This window comes from Plectrocnemia conspersa, unplaced genomic scaffold, assembly GCF_051122295.1.
Source record: "Plectrocnemia conspersa isolate PC_06_02 unplaced genomic scaffold, ASM5112229v1 ptg000008l, whole genome shotgun sequence".
NCBI classification, from domain to species: domain Eukaryota; kingdom Metazoa; phylum Arthropoda; class Insecta; order Trichoptera; family Polycentropodidae; genus Plectrocnemia; species Plectrocnemia conspersa.
Genome location: NW_028277172.1, coordinates 15,962,631 through 15,985,562, shown reverse-complemented (window position 1 = coordinate 15,985,562; position 22,932 = coordinate 15,962,631). Strand labels below are relative to the sequence as shown.

At 30.1% G+C, this 22,932-nt stretch overlaps 3 protein-coding genes across 3 annotated transcripts; all 3 read left to right on the top strand.

The window, feature by feature from the left end:
* The first annotated feature begins 64 nt into the window (after positions 1-64).
* Positions 65-4,568, top strand: LOC148233153 (UDP-glycosyltransferase UGT5-like). The gene is made up of 5 exons (XM_088190704.1): positions 65-931; positions 994-1,216; positions 1,275-1,494; positions 1,556-1,789; positions 4,535-4,568. The coding sequence occupies exons 1-5, from the start codon at positions 65-67 to the stop codon at positions 4,566-4,568; spliced, it is 1,578 nt and encodes a 525-aa protein (XP_088046830.1).
* Positions 4,569-4,636: 68 nt separating this feature from the next.
* LOC148233152 (UDP-glycosyltransferase UGT5-like) lies at positions 4,637-8,486 on the top strand. The gene is made up of 4 exons (XM_088189648.1): positions 4,637-5,516; positions 5,862-6,084; positions 6,168-6,387; positions 6,458-8,486. The coding sequence occupies exons 1-4, from the start codon at positions 4,641-4,643 to the stop codon at positions 6,759-6,761; spliced, it is 1,623 nt and encodes a 540-aa protein (XP_088045774.1). The 5' UTR covers positions 4,637-4,640; the 3' UTR covers positions 6,762-8,486.
* Positions 8,487-12,296: 3,810 nt separating this feature from the next.
* LOC148233151 (UDP-glycosyltransferase UGT5-like) lies at positions 12,297-14,256 on the top strand. Its single transcript, XM_088189650.1, has 4 exons — positions 12,297-13,149; positions 13,211-13,433; positions 13,498-13,717; positions 13,786-14,256. Exons 1-4 carry the CDS (start codon positions 12,322-12,324, stop codon positions 14,078-14,080), a joined length of 1,566 nt encoding a protein of 521 aa, XP_088045776.1. The 5' UTR covers positions 12,297-12,321; the 3' UTR covers positions 14,081-14,256.
* Positions 14,257-22,932: the final 8,676 nt, after the last annotated feature.

The following is a 22,932-nucleotide window of genomic DNA, read 5'->3' as shown; positions in this document are numbered from 1 at the left end:
AACTTTATCATTACTGGTATGTGAACTAAAGACGATACCGTATATTAATATTTTAGTCTTTCTCATGGGTTCAACAGTGACACCAAACTTTAAAACCATGCACCTATACTTATGGTTTATGTGCTTTACTTTTAATATAGTAAACTCGGCTAATATTCTCAGCATCATACCAATACCATCAATTAGCCATCAAATTGCGTTTCGACCTTTGATGGCCGCTTTAGCTAAAAGAGGACACCATATCACCTTATTAACGACGGATCCAGCTGAATACGAAGGCAAAGAATACGAAAATCTAACTCAAATTGACGTACACTCTGTTTCGTATGATTTTCTAGCTTTAAAATTCAAACAAAATAGTTTTGTCGAACAGCGCAACTATTACTTTCCATTGTCTATTATGATTTGGTTCTTCGAAAATACTATACAAATCACGGACGCTCAACTTAGAACACCTAAAATGCAAGAAATATTGCAAGATCCAAACCGAACATTCGACCTATGCTTTGTGGAAATGTTTTCTCCGTATATGTTACCTGTAAAGGATCGTTTTAAGTGTAGTTTAATAGTGATTTCTTCTCTGAATGCATTTCCTAGTTACTTTGAGGCTATTGGTAGCCCTTCTCATCCAGTACTGTACTCGAGTTCATTCAATCCTTTTATGAAACCTTACACGTTCATGCAAAAGTTGTATTTAATAATTCAAGATATATACTACAGATATATTTATTATTATATGTTCATGACTAAATTCAATGATTTTGCTAAGCATCATTTGGGCGAACGAGTAAGATCGGTTAACGAAATACAAAACGAGATAGATTTGCTATTCTTAGACGTTAATCCAATTCTAGGACATATGAGACCAGCAGTTCCATCTATAATTTATGTAAATGGTATTTCTATAAAGACTAATACATCATTGCCTCAAGTAAGTTATTTCAACAACGCCTTGTTATTAAAATAAATAGTTATGAACTAAATATGTTTCAGGTGTTTAAAAACATATTGGATCAATCACTCGCCGGCGTTATTTACTTCAGTCTGGGTTCCAATGTTAAATCCATAGATTTACCTGTAAATAAAATAAAAATGTTTATGGAGGCTTTTAAAGAAATTCCTTACACTGTTCTTTGGAAATGGGAAAATGAAACTATGGAGAATAAACCTCCAAATGTGATCATATATAAATGGATGCCTCAACAAGATATACTAGGTATATTATTACCATGAACATTTTCCTCTAAGAAATAATATTATTATATTTATTTTAGCACATCCAAAAATCAAAGCGTTTATAACACAAGGTGGTCAACAATCCACAGATGAAGCTATTTATCACAAAATTCCACTAATAGGCTTACCGTTTGTTGCTGATCAATACTTAAACGTTAAAAGATTTTCTAAATTCGGTATCGGCGTTGAACTCCATCACAAGACATTGTCCAAAAAGACTATAATTGATGCTATAAAAAAAGTCATTTTGAACCCAAAGTACATACAATGTATAATATGTATATAATAAATTATTACACTAAAATTTCTATATTTTTAGATATAAAGAAAAAGTGTCAAAACTATCCGATTTACTCAATGATCAACCGCAAAATTCACTAGAGAAGGCTATTTGGTGGACAGAATACGTTTTGCGGCATAAAGGTGCTGCTCATCTTCGCGCTCCAGCTGTTGGAGTACCATTTTATGAATACTTTCTATTAGATATAATTGGATTTGTTTTGGGATGCTTTTTATTATGTATATGTGTGATATATAAATTATTTATGATATTGTTTCGCTTAAAAAAATACTTAAGAAACAGAGAAATACATGAAAAAGTTCAATAAATAAATTCCAGCTGTTTTTTATCTATACGTAAAATTGTCAATGGATAGCATGTACAAATCGTATACATTAATTATTTGTTGTTTTCTATATAGTATAGCATTAAATTATGTTTCTTATGTATAGCATATAATTTCAAGAAAATATTTTTATTAATCTAAATATTTTTATACCTGTATTTTAATAAAACATATTATGACAAATGTTATAAAATAATATATCAATTACTATTAATATGAAATAAAACTATTGTGTCATATTCACGTATGATTTATACTTTACATATGTACTTATATAGATCATAAATAAAAAAATAAATTAAAATAGTAGATAAATAAATTAAGCCAAGGTTAAAACAATTTATCAAATATGTTGTGTGTTTCAATTAATGAGTTATACACAAATAAGTGTGTTTTATACATTTATTTTCAAATATTTTTGTATCTAAAAAAACTGTATCAGATATTCTTAAAATTACTAATAAAAGTTCCCGAAAAAGTCTAAATTGAAAACGCTTATTGTATTTATATAAAATTTATAAGGTGTATTGGTCGAATTAAAATATATAATATTTAACAAAATATTTAAAGTCTTATGTCAAAATATATTGGGCTAGACATTCTTTTTCTTCCTTTTGATTTATCCTGTAATTTAAAATATTTATGTTAGTAAGTTTATTTTGTATTCATGTTTATTTATATGTGCAAATAATCATAACAGATTTGCATTATATAAATACCAATATGGATAAGTATTTAATTTATATTACTATACAGTGAAAATAAATATGCACTATTTTTTTTTATTGTTCGAATAAAATAAATTAGTTTCTAAATTTACATTACTTGTGTATTTTAAACAATAATATTGCTTCATCGTTTAGAAATAGTTTATGACATAACATTTTATTAATAATCCTTCTTCACCTAATCAAATAGCTTATAATAATTTTGTAAACAAACTGTGTTTTGAATAATAGATATATTAGAAAATAGTTTTTTGCTAAATACATTTAAATTTAATTTATAATCTCGACATTTTATTGGAACTTTAGAAAAACTAAGAGTAAATTTCGTTACAAAAACTAGGATAAATTATATAATACATAATAATTACTCAGTATATAAGTACATTAAAGACGTATAGCTATTATCTAAAATTGAATTTAACATACAAAAAAAATTCAGAGCATAGAAAACCTATGACAAGCGTAGGGCTTTTTTATATACCTTCAACTACACTTTTGCTGTGATAAATTAAATATTAATGTGTATTTGTAATGATGCTCGTATTAAAAAATATTTTATCATATCAAAAAAAGTTATCTAGAATTCCTTGACCTCACAACAGCATCCTTGTAGAAATGCAGCGCCGTTTATTAAGTGAGATATGCACAAGTTTGTATAATTGTCTTCGCATTAATTAAATAAAGATATCATATTTTGACTACACAATTATAAATGCTTACTTAGATAATATCTTACTAAGCATTTATAATTGGTTGTTATGACCGGTTCGAATGAACTGGTCATAACAATCTTTTTTTTACATAGTAAGACCGGTTAAATAACACTGAAATTATTTTTGATGTTCATTTTTAGCTCTTACTAATACGATTCAAGTAACAAAAACGTAGGTCAAAAATTGTTACCGACCATCAAAAAAAATAGTAGTGTATGATTAATTTTAACTAAAATTTTATAAAACATAATTCTATAAATATCTTTTAATTTTATTAATATTAACATTAAATATGTTTTTCTGAACTGTTATAACGTGTAATTAAAATATTATACATTTAGACTTATCGATTCGATTGCCTACTTTATTTTAATAAAAAATATAACATAATATTTACCAGCTCATAATATTTTTTTTTCATAATAATTCATTTTATCAGAAAAAATTAATTGTAATATATAAATGCTATGTAAAATACTATATAATCTAAGATCAAGATTAATCATTAACTTTAAATTAAAAAATAAATTGTAATGCATACATAAATGCTATGTAAAATATGTTAAAATTAATATATTAAATTATCGTTAAAATTGTTGTATTATAATAAATAAATCGCAATAAAAGTTTAAAAAATAAATTAGGAACGAATAAAAAAATAATCTAAGATCAAGATTTATATAAAATGGTATGTTTGTGATATTTTTTAAAAGCGCATCAATAAATAATAAAAGAAACATACATGAATGTGAAATAGTTTATATATATATATATATATATATATATATATATATATATATATATATATATATATATATATATATATATATATATTTTGGTGTAATTATTGATGGTTAAAATTTGATATTACAGTATATTGTTATATTTATATATTAATTTGCAAAAGGTAGAAAGAATATTAATTTCATAATGATTATGAAAATTATTACAATAGTATTTTATCAATTATATTGTAAAATTATTTAATGCATTTTAGCATCAAACTAGGCAATACCTTTTTACATGTAATATATTAATGAGGTAATTAATGAATATGTATATAAATAGTAACACAAATCAGCTTGTCCATACATACAAGGGCATTGTGAGTATTATATTATGATTTGATATTTTATTTGTTAAACATTTTACGTATAACAAGCAATATTTATGAGTAATAAGTGTATGGCGTTTAAGCCACTATTATATCATATAATGATAATATATCAAGAAAAAAGAAGGAAGCGATTTTAGTCACGAGATAGTCACCATACAGAAATTATATGCATGCGATATATAAATAAAACATACCAAGTTCTTTAAATTTAGTATTCGAAATGATCTCAACGGTTCAACACTGTGTGGTTAATTTTTTAAAAATGTGGCTAGTAACGCTATTCATCATATCGGACAGTGTATTTAATTGTGTAAATTCTGCAAGAATTTTATCAATCATACCAACTCCATCAATCAGCCATCAGATTACATTTCGTCCCTTTACTGAAGCCCTCGTAAAAAGAGGTCATCACGTTACATTGCTAACTCCAGATCCTGTAAACTATGATCACAAAGAATACGAAAATTTGACTCAAATAGACGTTCAATCGTTTTCATACAGACTTTTGCAAGAAAATTTCAATTTTGTCGAAGTGCATAATATCTGTTACTTCCCGGTGTCGGCGGTTATGGTATTCTGGGAAGCTATGCTGAAATACACAGACTTGCAACTTAAAACACCACAAATGCAAAGACTTCTTAAGGAACCTGACCAAAAATTTGACTTATGCTTCGTGGAAATGTTCGCTCCGCCTATGGTAGCTGTTAAAGATCGTTTTAACTGCAGTTTGGTAGTGATTTCTTCGACGACCGTCTTTCTAAATTACTTTGATGGCGTTGGCAATCCTGCAAATCCGATTATGTATCCTGATATCATGAATCCATTTTTAAAGCCGTATACGTTAAGAGAAAAATTATTTCTAGTGTTTCAAGACATATACTTTAGGCTTATGTATTATTATGTGTTCATTCCGAAATTCGACGTTTTTAATGAATATCATTTTGGAAAAAATATAAGATCGATATCTGAGATTGAAAAAGATATCGATATGCTATTCCTCAACGTCAATCCTATTCTTGGTGATATTCGACCTACAGTGCCAGCAATTGTGTATATAAATGGTTTTCATTTGAAAACGAATACAACTCTACCACTGGTGAGTTTTAAAAATATTTACTAATTTATTAATTTACAATATTAAATATATTCAATAAAGACATAGTTACCAATTTAATCATTATTTATAGTATATTTTTAAATGTACAGTTGAATAAGTACCGTTTTTAAAAATTAAAAATATTTAATAAAATTGTTCGGAACTTTAACGTATAACAAATTTAACACACAAACAGTTAATGAATATGATAAATTAACAATATCTATAATTGTTAATTACTTACATTTATAAACATTGTGATATTTTTATTAATCAATATTTTTTTACAATAAAATATAAATAAAAACGATACTTAAAGTCAATTTATAATATATTGTTTTTCAGGAATATCAAAAGATCTTGGACAAAGCTGACAATGGAGTTATTTACTTTAGTTTGGGATCAAATGTAAAATCCACAGATTTGTCTTTAAATAAAAGAATGGCTTTCATGGATGCCTTCATGGAACTTCCATATACCATTTTATGGAAATGGGAAAATGAAACACTGAATGATAAACCTGAAAATGTGATCATCTCAAAATGGATGCCTCAACAAGATATATTAGGTAAACATTAATGTATATACTATATAAATATATTTATTACATATACCACCTTAATTATCTATAAAACTGTTAATTAATTGCAGCACATCCAAATGTAAAAGCGTTTTTAACTCAAGGTGGACAACAATCCATGGAAGAAGCCGTACACCACAAAGTTCCATTAGTTGGTTTACCGTTCATTGCTGATCAATTCTTGAATGTTAAAAAAATCGTTAAGCTCGGCATTGGAACAGAACTGTACCACGAAACTTTATCTAAAGAAACTATTATTGAAGCTATTGAAAAAGTGGTCAAAAATTCACAGTATGACTTAAAATTTATTTTTTAAAGTTTCACAAGTCAGCAGATAAAAAGTATATTTATATTATTTTAGATTTAAAGAGAAGATTACAAAATTATCAAACATAATGAATGATCAACCTCAAAATGCAATTGATAGAGCCATTTGGTGGACAGAGTACATTTTGAGGCATAAAGGAGCATCTCAACTTAGAGCACCAGCTGTTGGTGTGCCATTTTATGAATATTTCCTATTGGACGTAATTGCTTTTGTATTAGTGTGTCTGGTATCTATTGTAATAGTTGTGGGGCTAATAATTTATATTTCAATTCGTCTTATATTAAGATTAATAAATAAGCAAAAATATTCTCAACTAATGTCTAAAAAACAACAATAAAATTTCTAAACCTATATTTTGTAAATAAATTATTTAAATAACGCACTTAAGAGATAATAATTGTTATACAAAAAATACCGTTTAAATATGTCACCACCGTTGCACCACAATTATTCAAATAACGATACGAGAAACAGGAATGAAAAGTTTTGTGTTTTTTTTATCGGCAAAGATAACATTAATTTCGGTTACTGTTATCAGTAGAATTACATTAAGTAACGTTACGTCTTAAGCTATGGTAGTCTTTCGGGTGTGACTACGCAGCCAGTAAGACGAAAGTGGAAACTAGTGGTAATTTTATTAGATTATATTACATATTGCGACAGACTATGATAGGCGAGATGTTTTCTCCGAACAGTGGTGGAGATGCTGGCGGAAGGATGATGTTGATGGAATATCCTTAGAGGTATTGTAGGTGGCGTGGCAGCGATAGTATAGTGGAGGTTGATCTCTCTCTGCTACGGTGCTCGTATGGTGGAGTTGGTCCCTCTCTGGTGCGAGCGTCCATGACAGTAGGTTATCTGCGGGCAGACGGGCGTCTGCTGGTCTCTTCGAGTGTCTGCCGGAGTCTGTGGAGTGACTACCTGTAACTGACCTTATGTATTCAGGGCTACAAAGCTTGCTCACCAATCACAATCATGCAGCGATCATCTAGCCATTCGCTGCAGTCGCTTCTTATAACACGAAATAAGTATCCGCCTTTAGAATGCGACATTTGCTTGATAGATATCTCCGAGGTGAATTGCGTAACGGGCATATTGTGGCCTTACGGTGCTATTTGTCTTCCGGTGTATTATTTCCCGTGACCGTTTCGTAACAAAGGAATATTCATTCAATGCAACTAAGAAACCTTACGTGCTATTTATAAAGGAACCCTTTAGTTCTTTTGTGTAATCGCACTATTGTTAAATAATTATTTTTGGTCTAAGTAATCACGCAAGTTTCAAGAATAAGGTCCCCCATTAACGAGAGCCTGTGAACCTGAACCACAGTAGACTATGCGCTCTTAGATGTCGTTATTCTCAGGAGGACAAAACAGCACAGACTTCTAGCTGCCCATATTTCGTGGAAACAGCTCTGAAGGCAGGAGTCTCAGAGGCCTCAATGAAGATTCCTTAAACGTGGGCTCAACAGGATAAAATCAAAAACTCGGCATCGCGCCATCTTCGAGCGAGTCTTAAAATATCAAAGTGGCCGGCCAAGGACGAATGCGTAGCGAGTGCCGGCAAACTACTGTACTGGATTACCATCAGAGAGTCTGACAAGCCTAGAGTGCAGACTTTTAGCTTGTCAGGCTCCCATTGAAGATCATGTGGAAGTGATAGTGCGTGGTCTTTCCTCTAATCAATAACTCACTCACTGTTCCGGGGTGTAGCTCAAAACTGTTCATATCTATGTTCATAGCAAGGACGTTAACACTAGCCGACTCACCATCCGGGTCCTTAATATGCTAGCATTATATATGCTTAATGTCAGCTACGAGGAGCTGGTTGAATTTGAATCATTAAATTTATTTATTTATGTTTTTTTCTTTCCTACTAAATATTATTTTTGTGTATTATTGTTTATCTTATTTTCTCGGTAACAAGCGTTTCTACTGCAACGGCGCCGCCACGATATTTTTGTGTGTTGTAATAATATTATGTATTGTTTTTTACCATTATAATCATTGAAGTAACCCGCTAGGACATGATAGTCTTAATTTAATTTAAATAAATAAAACAATGTTAATCTTTTAATTATTTAATCACAAAGACAAAACTATGCCTTTATTACCTCTTTTCAGAACTTCACGAGAGACTTTTACTTTGACTTCCACTTTGCTTTCGACTTTGTATATATAATATTTTAGCCGAACTCGCACACAAACAGAGCTACGTCGAATCGACTGAAACAACTCTATAATTCATTTTAAGCGCTCGATATGGTCCAGCTGAACAGTCAACCTGAATCTCTGTTAGTTTAACCTGATCTTTGGAACAGATAGAAGACATAAAAAAAAGAGAAAGTTTGCCATTGATATAAGAAAGATTTTTATTTTTAATAAATTAAAGATAGTTTATATTGTAATATTCATCAAATACAAATTCACGGTATTTAAATGGTTATATATTATTAGTGTTTTTAAATATAAAAAAGTATGCATATAAAAAGAGCTGTAGTAATATATCATACTGAGTTATTAAACAATTACCTTCATGTAATACGCTTGTTATCTATAATAGTTTTTTTTTAAATATTACTATCACACAAATAAACTTCAAGATTAATGTACAACTTGTTAAACTAACTTATGTGATACGCTTTAATCTTTGAGTGTATTTTTTGCTTTAATATTTACGTATAAATAAGTAAATCAATTTTTGTTCAAATTTTCTCTTTCGTTACAAAAAAATAGCATGCCTTTAAAATGTATATTTAATTTTTTTCTGAAAAAGTATCTCTGCTCTCGACGAACATTGCTTTAATAAAAACCATAAGATTGACTTTACCAGCAATATGAACTAATGTAAAAAATCAGTTTGTTCACACAAAATGCGAAGCAGTGAAAATAAAAATCCACAAAAATATCGCAATGAACAAACGCGATGAGGCCCATTCGAGCGACAAAATCTAATAAAATTGACACCGATCTAATAAACGCACATTTAAACAAGCATATTATTGCGGACACTAATTATGCAGCTCCTATAAATGAGCAATTAATGTATATCAATAATCCTTACCCACCGAAAGCGTATCAATATATGGCAAGGTCAAGGGCGAGAACGCCAATTGCTGAAATTTCATGACCACGATAAGAGTGTCACTACCGAAATATCTAATTAAACGAACAAAGTTCTTATCACAGTGAATCCCGGAATTCTAATAATAATATTAATATTCGCAAATCTCTAAGAAATCAAAGAGCTTATTATAGTTTTGTAAATCAACTGCGTTTTGAATAATAACAATATTACAAAATACTTCTTCGCTAAATACTTTTAATTGTAATTTATAATCTTGACATTTTCTTAGAACTTTAGATTAATTTAAGAAAAAATTACGTTACAAAAATAGGAATAAATTATATAATACAAAATCAGTCTGTTAATATTAAAATATGATACACCTTAATAAGTATAGATATAATCTAACGTTTACTTAAACTAACGCAACGTATTAAAACCAGTTTTAGAGCAGGCATAAAAAAACTACGGTCAACGAAAGCCTAATTTGTCCTTGGCTACCGGTGCTATTTTTATTAAACCTACAATCCGATTATTTTGTGATAAAATTCAATATGAAAAATAGAAAAAATATTTTATCAAAACCAAAAAGTAGCTAATGCAAATAAAATTATATATTATATTTGAGAACTTCTAGTGTCAATAAGTATTAAATTAATAAATATATTATACTATAATATTGATATTATAAAATTAATAATTCTTTTAAAACAGTTTAAATTTGAATAAAGACAGTTAATTCAACCATACGGCTAAAGACAGCAGATTAGACAGCTAACTAAATTATAATTTCAGTAAATTTTCTGCACTTAATAATGATATTTCAAACATTACATCTAAATATAACAATATAAACATTGATTAATTTAGGAATAGAATTAAAAAGCAGCGTTATTATAATGAATATTTTTTGTAACTTAAAATAATACTTAGGACAATGAATCAATGAACAGAAAATATTTCATCAACATTAAACGGAATATATTGTAAACGGCACAAATAACGAAAGAATGTGCCGTGGTTAAGATAGCCGATGGCTTTTAAAATAGACATACAAGAACCAGTAAAAATGTTTCTTTGTGCGTTTGGTGGAACCTGCAAATTCCATTGTTGCTGGATTTACGCAACCCTTGACCCATCTACTTGCTTAAAATTATAATTACCCGTTTAAAAAGACATTCCGTTTAACTTCAAATCGCTCATAATTTTTCTTGTAATGAAAAAAGATTAAAATCTCCTATTTCTCAGATTTTGGGTTTTGAGGCCAAACTTTGCAGCCAAAATAGCCGCCGGAGATGCTGGTGTCGTGATGTGATCTTGTGATGATATTAGATTATCAGTTAATTGGCTTCTTACGGAGACTCTTCGGAGCTAAGCGGGAGCAGTTCCCTCAGTCTGCCTTCTTGTGACCGAGGATCACATCTTTTATATTGCAGATTCGATACAGCTCTGGCGCATCGCATCGTGGCTATCGCAAATAAGGATGTTGAGGGGGCAATTGCATTATCTTTTAGACCTATCTACGAAATATTTTTACGTTTTAAAAGTGAAACTTCCAGCTTGCCACTTTTGGCTATCGTTAACAGTGTGGTAAACATAACAAAGTGATGAATGTGCTAATCAGTTATCCGTAAAATTATAACAATTATTACCCCAATAAACTTTAAACTTTATTTTTTATTGTTTTGATCTCTCGATCATTGGTAAGAACTTACTTTCGAGACGAGTTAGTATTTATTTTTATTTGCTCTAAATGGTTGTAATAATGACATTTAACTTTATTATGAAAGTAGTTGAAACCAGCACAGTATAAAATCCACTGCTAAAAATATCAAGTATTAGTAAATCTTTTACTTCGCGACTTGAATGTGAGAGTCTAACCCAAACTAGAGATTCACAAATGAACACAAATTACTTTGTTGAATTCCAGATAAATACAGCCGCTTCCATTTTGATAGTCAGATCTGGTCTAGCCAAGCAGTCACCCTAAATCGCTAAGAGTTTACCTTGATCACTAAGACTTCTATATATACATAAATATGCATTTATTGCAAAAATTGTGTAGCTGGAATTTAAATTTTTGTGTCTTAAAAATAATTATTATTTTTTTTAATTTGAACCTAAAAATAAGCACGTATGTTAAACATTAGTTCCACCTAAATAAAATGCCTAGATTTAATTACACACACAGTGTAAAGATTTGTTCTTAAGAATAATATATATGCTAACCATTAAATAACTTATTTATACTGATCGTTGAACTCAAATAATACTAACCAATTTATCAATTAAATACTGAACTATGTTGGATATAAATACTGACTTACTTAATATATTTAAATTAAGTCTCCAAAAAAGTTTCCCCTCTTGTTTTGGAGGAAGTCAACGTTCATTCAATTTCACGAGAGTCGTTAAAATCAATACATAAATATTCTTATGCAGGGATAAGAAATCTGAGACCATATTGACCATTAAATGCGGTCTTTCGAATGAATCAAAATGTTGAAGAACAAATCTTTTTATTTTTATTGATATGTTTTAATAGTCTTTTATTATATCTCTCATTAGAATATATTAAAATACCACAGATAAAGCAAACATACAATGAAACAATTAAACTTAATTTTCGATCACAAATTAAACATTAATAAGTCATTAGGACTATTTTTTTACCTGCTATATAATACAACTGAGATATTTTCATAATAGATAATAGAAAACTTAATATTATCACGTTATATAAAAAGGTTATTCATACCTGTTCTAATATATTCATTGTCAATCAGATTTGGTTTTCCCTCCTTTTAGTACCTCAATTGCTCTCCGCGACGATGTATCGACATAGTTGGTTTATTTTGTTGTGCTTTATTTTAAATCGTGTGAACTGTGCCAATATCCTGACCCTCATACCAACGCCTTCGATAAGTCATCAAATACCACACAGAGCATTGACAGAAGCTCTAGTGAAAAGGGGTCATCATATAACTTTACTGACCACCGATCCTGTTGAATACGATCGCGACGAATATGAAAACTTAACCCAGATCGATGTTAAAGACATTTCGTATAAAATCTTCACAAGGAATGAAAATTTTGTCGACCTAAACAAATGGTTTCCAACGTCCATTTATATTTGGTATTTTGAAACCATGTTGGAGTACGCAGAAGCACAGCTCAATACGCCCGAAATGCAAAAACTTTTAAAAAATCCTAACCAAAAATTTGATTTGTGTTTCTTAGAAGTATTTGCACCGCCTATGATGGCCGTCAAAGACCGGTTTAACTGCAGTTTAATCATGATTTCATCGTCAATCACTCTTATAGACAACTTCGATGCTGTTGGTAATCCATCGAATCCAATCTTATATCCGGATCTAATGAATCCATATTTGAAACCATACACATTTATACAAAAATTGATTATTGTGTTCCAAGATGTGTACTATAGATACATATATTACTATATGTACTTATCCAGAATGGAAGCTCTAGCAAAAAAACACTTTGGAGAAGACATCAGACCAATACTGGAAATAGAAAGAGATATCGACATGATATTCTTAAATGACAATCCGATCACAGGTAATATAAGACCTACAGTTCCTTCGATTGTATACATGAACGGTTTACATTTGAAATCAAATACTTCCCTACCATTGGTAAGTTTTATTTTCTTTAATCATAATTAAGATTTCAACTTTAAACATTGTATTCTTTTAGAAATATCAGAAAATATTGGATGAATCAGTTAATGGAGTTATTTATTTTAGTCTTGGATCTAATGTTAAATCTGTTGATTTGCCTTTAAATAAAAGAAATGAGTTTTTAGATGCCTTTAATGAAATACCGTATACTGTTTTATGGAAATGGGAGAATGACACATTAGATAATAAACCGTCGAACGTGATCGTCTCTAAGTGGATGCCTCAACAAGATATATTAGGTGAGTGTTATATAAATAGATACGTGTCTCTTAATATGTATATGATCTCTCATGACAATTTTAGCCCATCCAAATATTAAAGCATTCATAACTCAAGGCGGACAACAATCAATGGAAGAGGCAATTCATCATAAAATTCCATTAATTGGTTTACCTTTTATAGGCGATCAATTATTTAATGTTAATAAAATGGTTAAGCTAGGAATTGGTGAAAAACTTTTCCATGAAACATTGTCTAAAAAGACGATAATTGAAGCGATCGAAAAAGTCGTCAAGAATCCAGAGTTAGTTGCACTGTATTTATGTAACTATTTAATATCTATACACATAAATAATCATTGATTGTTTTCAGATATAAGGAAAGAATATCCAAAATATCAGATCTTATTAATGATCAACCTCAAAGTGCCTTGGAAAGAACCGTATGGTGGACAGAATACGTATTGCGTCACAAAGGGGCATCTCATCTTCGCGCCCCGGCTATTGAAGTTCCATTTTATGAATATTTCTTATTGGACATAATAGGTTTTGTATTAGGGTGCTTATTGTTGCTAATTTTTATTGGAATAAAATTGCTTAAAATATTGATTCGTACAATAGTACCTATAAGAAACTCTGTAAAATATCGTCATGAAAAAAATCAATAAATATGTATTTAATATTATTAAATCCGTTCAACATTATAATGAATATGAAACCAAGATGCAAATTAAAATAGAAGATGAGCCATCTGAATACCAACTGATCGTCCAAGGACCAACTAATATTGAATAAAAGAAAAAAAAATACCGAATTTGTATGATTACTGACTTTTTCGTTTCCTGATTGAATCGCATTAATGTGGAAGAGCTTGGGTTTCAACAAGACGGAGCAACGTGTTATACAGCGCGCGCCACATATAATTTATTGAAGGAAACATTCGATGAGCGCATAATTTCGCGTAATAGATCTGTGAATTGCCCTCCAATGTCGTATGATTTAACACCCTTGGATTGTTTTCTGTGAGGATTTGTGAAGTCGCTAGTCTGCGCCGATAAACCAGATACAATGGATGACTTGTAGGTCAACATTCGCTGCATTATTTCCAATATACGGCCCCAGCTTCTTGAAAATTGGACTTCCATATTGCGCTTTATTCAAGCCAGTCAAGCCAGTCGCGGCGCCTTTATGCCCAAAATCATATTTAAACACTAGTGCCATAAAAATATCTTTCCAATAATGCGAATATCATGGCCATTACACTATTTTTATATGTTTTATTTAATTTCAAAGTTTTATATCTCTAAAAATATACCTATGTTAACCGCTTAATGATTGACTATTTTTCGCAAAATTTTTTTAAAATCCCTAGGAAAAGGAACATAGACTAAAAATTATATACTTTATATGTAATTACCAGGCGAGAAAAAGTGGGCGTGCGGAATGCATGTAACGCACGCCCTTATATCTCACTTACTCTCGTCACTTAACACGCGAGCGAGTGAAAGGAAATGTATCTCACCGTACGCGCATGATAATTACTACTGTCTATTTTCGCAAACATCTTTTTCCGAATTAAAATAGCGATTGGAAGTAAAAAATAAAAATTTAAATAAAGCAAGTTTTTAATATTTTTGATATATTTGTTCTTTTAGCTTCACTTAGATCGCGTTATTCAGCATTTTTTAAATGTTTATAGAATACTAAATAAATTAATAAATGAAAAAAATTAAAACTGCACATAAAAGTCGAAATCATGCAAGTGAGCATAAAGATCGCATAAGCGAGACTGAACAATAAAACATGCAATCCCATTAAAACTTAACTGAGCAATAAAAAACGACAAATTATTTTATTTAGTTTTTAAAATTACGGCTAAAACTACCTGCAAAATATTTCAGTCAGACTAAGTACTTGTAAAAAGTTACACACCATTTTAAGGGGTGCCCCATTATTATGGCCAAGACTGTATACATAATATGTAATACGAAAATGATTTATTACTAGTTTCTGGCGTCTATTTTTAGCTGTGAAGTTACACTTCTTAGGGTTAGAACCCTTTTATATTTTTTTTATTCAATATATATCAATTATATGCTGGCAAAAATTAATCGCAATAAAATTGTTAGCAGAATCGGAGTCGGTCCATAAGGTAAAATTGGAGTTGGAATCGATCAATTTTTTAACCACTCCATAGCCCAGCTATAAATAAATTGTTAAAAACAAAACATTTAATTTAAATTACAAGGGTGGTACAACGAGTGCAAGGCACCCAGATTTCATATTATAAGAGGGATCGCATTTTAAAATGAAAAAAAAATAAACATGGTTAACAAACTGAGCAAAAATAAATGCAAAATTTATTTATAAAAAAAACTGAAGATGTTGTCTAAATAACAAATAAGTGACAAAAATAAAAAAAAAGTATTTTAATTTTTTATTTTGCTTTTATTATCGGTATAAATTATTTTTGCACTCTTTACTTAGTTCTCTATAATGTTTTATAACAAAGTTACAATTTTGAAACAAAATGGTGGGTATAGCTGGTTAACAAACATACCTGAGATTTTTACAAGATCAATTTTTTGCCAAAAAAATTATGCTGATATAATAAAATCAGCGGAAGTTATCGTGTCCTTAATTTTCGGTCCCATATAATAATCTATTTTATTCAGGCAGAATGTGTTTTTATAAGGAATTGAGTTAGGTTGAGTTGAGTTACAAGGTACACAGGCTACATATTATGAGTGGGTCCATTTTTTTTCATTTTTTTTTTGAACGTTTTATAAAAAATAATAATTTGAATTGTTTTTTTTATTGCAACTTCTTAGCCTGGGTACCTTGCACTTTGTACTTTAAACTTTGGAAAGTTTAGCAGAGATCGATAACAATTTTACACGTATGATATATTATTTAAAAAATGCAATTAAAAACTTTTCAAAAATTAATAAAATATTTTTTGTTATATACTGACACAAATTACATACATATATTAGATATAAAATTACATACATAGAAAATATATTTACAGAAAGTTGACATAGAAAATGTATATATTTTTAAAAACAATTTATTACATTTAAAAAATAAAAATTCAAAATAAAGTCACGGTTAAGTTGAAATTAAAAATACCAATTTTTTAAGTAATTTTTCTTTGGTTTCCTTCCATCAATACTATTACTTTCTAATGATGTAGAAGAAAAATATAAGTAGTTGATTTTCAATTTTTAAAAAGTCACTATGAAAAATTGTGAGTGTACCGAATCCAAAGGCAGTTTTAAATCAGCAGATTAAAAAAATGTATAGGGGCTTTCTTCAGAATTGAACAATAAAATTTGTCTGTCGGCGAACTTAAATCTTGTTTTTTTAATAATCCAAAGAGGTTTTAAATTTTTATCATGTTCGAAATATGAAATTGTAAAATAGTAACCGCTGTTAATATTAGTTTTCTCTAAGATTCTATTATAATACAAAATTACTTCGTAACTCCTTTGATTATTTATGTCTGTTATAACAAATCATCGTCCTTTTGTAGTGTTTCCTTCAACAGTCATCTAGTTCTCTGTTCATCAATAATATAAATATAAGTATACTGTAATATACTGTTTTATTATAATCACATACTAAATATTACATATTTTTTTTATTTCTTAAGATTTCTCAAAAAATTTTCATTTCTTGACAAATGAAAAACATCGAAAAACTAGAATGCCTTATATAAACAGTAAAATATAATACAAAAATTTATAGAAAAATAAGTACAGATGCGATAAAAAATTATTATAAAACGTAATTTTAATCTGAAGCTACAACTATAAATTGCAACCAATGCATGCCATAAATCAAGATATATAAACTATTAATAAATATATTTGTAAAAAATATTTTCTAGTGTTATTAGCATGATAAGCAGTAATATAATACAATTGTGCATTATTTTTACACTGTAAATTTTAAAATACGGTATTATTATGAATTTACTGATAGCAAATAAAAAATTATTAAAATACAAAACTGTATACTGTTATATTATATATAATATTATCTGGGCTTTCGGGTTTATTTCTCTTTTCGCAATCCTTTTAAGGTTTTTGTTTTACTTCCTGAGACTATGACGGCAGAAGTAAAATTGCCATTATTTTAATGAATTCTCACAATTTAATATAATGAATTTCCTCGCAGCATTTCAATGGCAACGCTTTAAAAATAGCGTCATTATTTTATATACATCCATATATGTAGACATTTAAATACAATTAGAACATATAATAAATAATTTGACATTACCATGCGGATTTGTAGAAGCTATTGCTTGCATAGTCATGTCTAGAAAATCAATAATATTTATATACAAAAACATATAAATTCAATTAATCGTGACTTGTACGTTTATTAATATTGTTATAATAAAAATATATTATTCGTGTTTTATTTTTATATTACTTGTGCAGTAATTAAAATTTTATTGATTGTCAACGTCTATATGTATATTGCATGCATCTGATAATATTAAATCAAACTTACATATGTTTCACATTTTTTTACAAAAATTAAAATATAATTAATACCACAGGAACACAAATGGAATAACAAAATAACAATTTTCGTATTTCATTCTCATCACATCTCATTTATGCTACTAGAAAGGCATCTTTCTTGCGTGTACAATAAAGAAGACTTTACACACAATGCCATAAAAATGTATTGTCTGTTTGAATATATATATATATATATATATATATATATATATTGTATAATAAATATAATTCTCCAACTATTTATTGGTAATATTTACTATATAAATAGTTATCGTTAATATAATATAAAATAAAATTTAACTTAGTTAAGAAATTCTATATAAATAATTTTTAAAATAAAAACATCATCTTTGTAAGTTTGGTAAAATAAATAAAAAACACAAATAGTCTTGCTTCGAGCAAACATTTTTTGAGATATTTTTGAGATAAAGTTAGTATTTTAGCTAGTTGCTGATAATTTAATCCCACATTTGTCGCTCAATAGGTTAAACACATACAGTATGTATATATGTATATGTATGTACTTAGGTCCCGGTCATGTGGAATAACCAGGAAGTTTGCTTACAAGCAATATAAGCGTCTGCAAACATACTTTATACCAATGATTTCTTTTATTTTCAGTAATGCGTGTAATCATTTAAAACCATAAATATTTAAACAGTCTATTTAAAAACTTAATAACTTTTAAACAAATAGGTTTTACTTTGGAGTTACAAATTTATTATTGTTTAACTTTTAAATTAATTTTTGGGGATAATAAAAGCGAACAATATATAAAATGCGTACTATTTTATAACAATTGAGACGCCAACAGGTTTGATTTATTTAAGTGATGAGCCAGAGGAACCTTAAGGATTGGCAGTAGCATTTATTCTAGTATTATTTGGCAAACTTGTTGAGAAGCTGGATAGCTCGTCCAAAAGAAGCGTATGAAGCGCTGACATCCTGGCTATTAAATTCAAGAATAAAGGACGCGATCGTGACTCTTTAAAACACTATAGCTCGCAGCTGAAAGTCGCTGACCATCGACGGATTGTTGGCACCGCGTTGTTGAGAACATTATTCTAAATAAACTTTTTTTAGTATTAGATAAAAGAAAATCTGACCCTTGACCTACTTCTCTAGCGTTTGTATTTATACAGAACATTTTCGGTAGTAAAAAAGACCATTATGCCAAAACTGTTATTTATTTTTTGAAATGCTTAAAGTAATACTTAAAATCTTGAGCTCATTGTTCACAACAAAAAATTAGCAATATATTTGGAAACTCTTTACTATTTAAATAAATAATAATATTGTCGTATGTAAAGTACAAAAAAGTAAGGTTTTCATTAAAATATTTTTAATTAAAATTACTTCCCGATTATATTTTATCATTAATAATATTTTACTTAAAAACGCTAAAGCATGAAGTACATAGTATTCCTGTGCAATTCTACACACACGTTGTTTTTGAATATCTTTATAGATATTCCAAAACAACGATATTTTTGAGCTATTGTCGAAAGACATGCGTAGGTAAGCTGAGTGTTTTCTTTTAGTTTTTAGCATAGACAAACAATCCAGTAACCACAAACGTAAAGCAACCAACCCATACTATAACACAGAAGCACGAGCTTTTTTCACTTAAAACCCTCTCATAAAACAATTTTTAGCCCCAGAATAGCGTCGACCTGTGCTTAAAATATCAATGAAGCGTATCGTTTTGTCTTCCAGAATCTAGCACAAGAAAGCAAGCAACATCCAAGCCCCGTCTGGCGAGCTTGCTGAATTTTTAATAAAGTATTTAGACTATAGAATCGCAAAGCTCACATAGTGCCCTTACATAACTGAGGGTAGTTAAAATTTCGTCCAGCGTCGACTCAGAATTAACCTCCTCTACGTCCCGGTATTGAAACCTTCAATATTTGAAAACAAGGCACTTCCATCAAGCTATGTAGCTCTGCCTGAAAATTCGTGTATCCTTCACCCTTGTTTGATATTCAAGTTAATCTATGGAATATATTTAAAAACGTGTAAGGGCATATTGATAATTATTTAATGAAAGCGGTACTTGACTCTTGAAATATAAAAGAATACGATATCATCCTTATTACGATTAGCTACTATATTACAAAATAATAAATTGTATGACTTTAAATATCTTAGTATTTTATTAATATTGTGAAAACCATGGTTAGAAACTATTTTATAACCGTATAACTAAATATTAATCACATACAATTTATTTTACAGATAACCAAATATGTTATACAAATTCATTTCACATCAGACGCATTCTCCAGCTGAATACTGAAAAAAATTTTTTGATTTCTTATAAAAAAAATATAATTATATAATATATGTTTTAGAGCATTTGTGTATACATCTTAATGCGCACGAACTCATACATTCGTGACTCTTGCTTTAGTGTTGTTAAATATGATTATTATATTTAAATCAAAATCCACAGGTATCAATAAATACATTATATATCACGATATTGTTTAAATGCTTTTTATATATTTTTACGATTTTATTTATTTACTATTTTCAGTATAAATACTCCTAGCACTAATTTTAATATGCCATCGAAACATTGGCGAATGGTCTCGATAACTAATTGATGCCTAGTACAATATGACTAGAATATCATTTATTTTGGGGATAGGGACTCTGCTCCTGATTTCCATGCTAAACGTACAACAATCGTATGCCGATATTCTTGATGGTAAATATAATATTAACACATATTTAAAACAAAAAAAAAATCAAAATATTTATATAATGCTTTTTATACAGAATTAATTAAAAAAGAAGAAAACCAAATAAAACCTAATCCAGCTAAATACAAGCAATACCTCGAAGACTGCAGGAAACGTAAGATTTTTTTATTCATTTTAATTGATGTATTGCAACAACTAAATATGAATGTATACAACTAAAATTAACACATTATAATCAAATTTTGATAAAATTAATCACATGTGCAACATACATATGTATGAAACAAATATATTGTTATTACACAAAATACACAATAATACAAAAAATTAGTATAAATTTCCGAAACTACATTAAAAAAAACCACCCACAGACCATATTTAATATTAATTTAATTTCTCTTTTAGGAGATGCTTGTTATTTCTTCAGATATGGATTCTGGCCTCCATGGTGTAAAAATGACTGTAAAGCCAGCGGATATACTTACATCAAAAACAATTTTTACAAAAACGGAAAAATGCTGAAAATTTGTCAAATTAAAAAAATATGTAAAAGTATATATTTGGGCCAACTTGATCCAAATAAAGACATTGACGGTATTCAAAATTTTAATACTAAAATATTTACTATCGATTATATAAATTTCCTATACTAACTAAAATATTCTATGTTATTAGCGGAATTATGTTTCTATGCAAAATTTGGTTTATGGAAAACAATACCAGATACAATAGAAGCAGGAAACGCCAGGGAACTAATGTTAAAAAAATATCTTTACGATGAACATGGTCAGCGAAGATCAATAATGGATATTCGATTGATGTGTCCGAATTACTTCAAACTCCAATGTAAATTATGCAATAGTATAAGAGGTAGGTTTACATGAATAATAAAAACAACGCATTCTCCAAGTAATTAAATTATATACGTTTTACATTTAACAATTTCAGATAGCCTATGTTACTACGCAGCAAATGGAAGATGGCCAAAAAAAAAACCAATTCCGTCAAAGCATAACCAAATGAAGTTCTTCCTATACAAACACAAGCGAATAAGTGCTACTGAAATCGCAAAAAAATGCCCTTATTACTTCAAAAAATATCTTGGCACTAAAACGCATAGAAAAATATATATGCCTGATTGTATACCTACAATAAAGCCACATCACTGCAAGCATACAACAAAACCACCAACAACAACAACAGTAATGCCAACTACACCACCGCCAACATCAACTACAACAATAGGGCCAACTACACCACCAACTACAACAGTCAAGCCAACTACGCCACCTACACCACCTACGCCACCTACACCTCCTACACCACCTACACCACCTACACCACCAACGCCACCAACTACAACACCTGGTACAACCCCACCGTCTACAACGACAGTTGAGCCTACTACACCGCCACCGTCAACTACAACATTAAAGCCATCTACGCCACCTACACCACCAACACCGCCGACACCACCTACACCACCAACACCTCCTACACCACCTACACCACCTACGCCACCTACACCACCTACGCCACCAACTACAACAACTGGTACACCCCCACCGTCTACAACGACAGTTGAGCCGACTACACCACCACCGTCGACTACAACATTAAAGCCATCTACGCCACCTACACCACCAACACCGCCTACACCACCTACACCACCTACGCCACCTACACCACCAACACCGCCTACGCCACCTACACCACCTACACCACCTACGCCACCAACTACAACACCTCGTACACCCCCACCGTCTACAACGACAGTTGAGCCTACTACACCGCCACCGTCAACTACAACATTAAAACCATCTACGCCACCTACACCACCAACACCGCCTACACCACCTACACCACCTACGCCACCTACACCACCTACGCCACCTACACCACCTACGCCACCAACTACAACAACTGGTACACCCCCACCGTCTACAACGACAGTTGAGCCAACTACGCCGCCACCGTCGACTACAACATTGAAGCCATCTACGCACCATACAACACCACCTACACCACCAACACCGCCTACACCACCTACACCACCTACACCACCAACACCACCAACACCACCTACACCGCCTACGCCACCTACACCACCTACACCACCTACGCCACCAACTACAACACCTGGTACACCTCCACCGTCGACTACAACATTGAAGCCATCTACGCACCATACAACACCACCTACACCACCAACACCGCCTACGCCACCTACACCACCTACACCGCCTACGCCACCTACACCACCTACGCCACCTACAC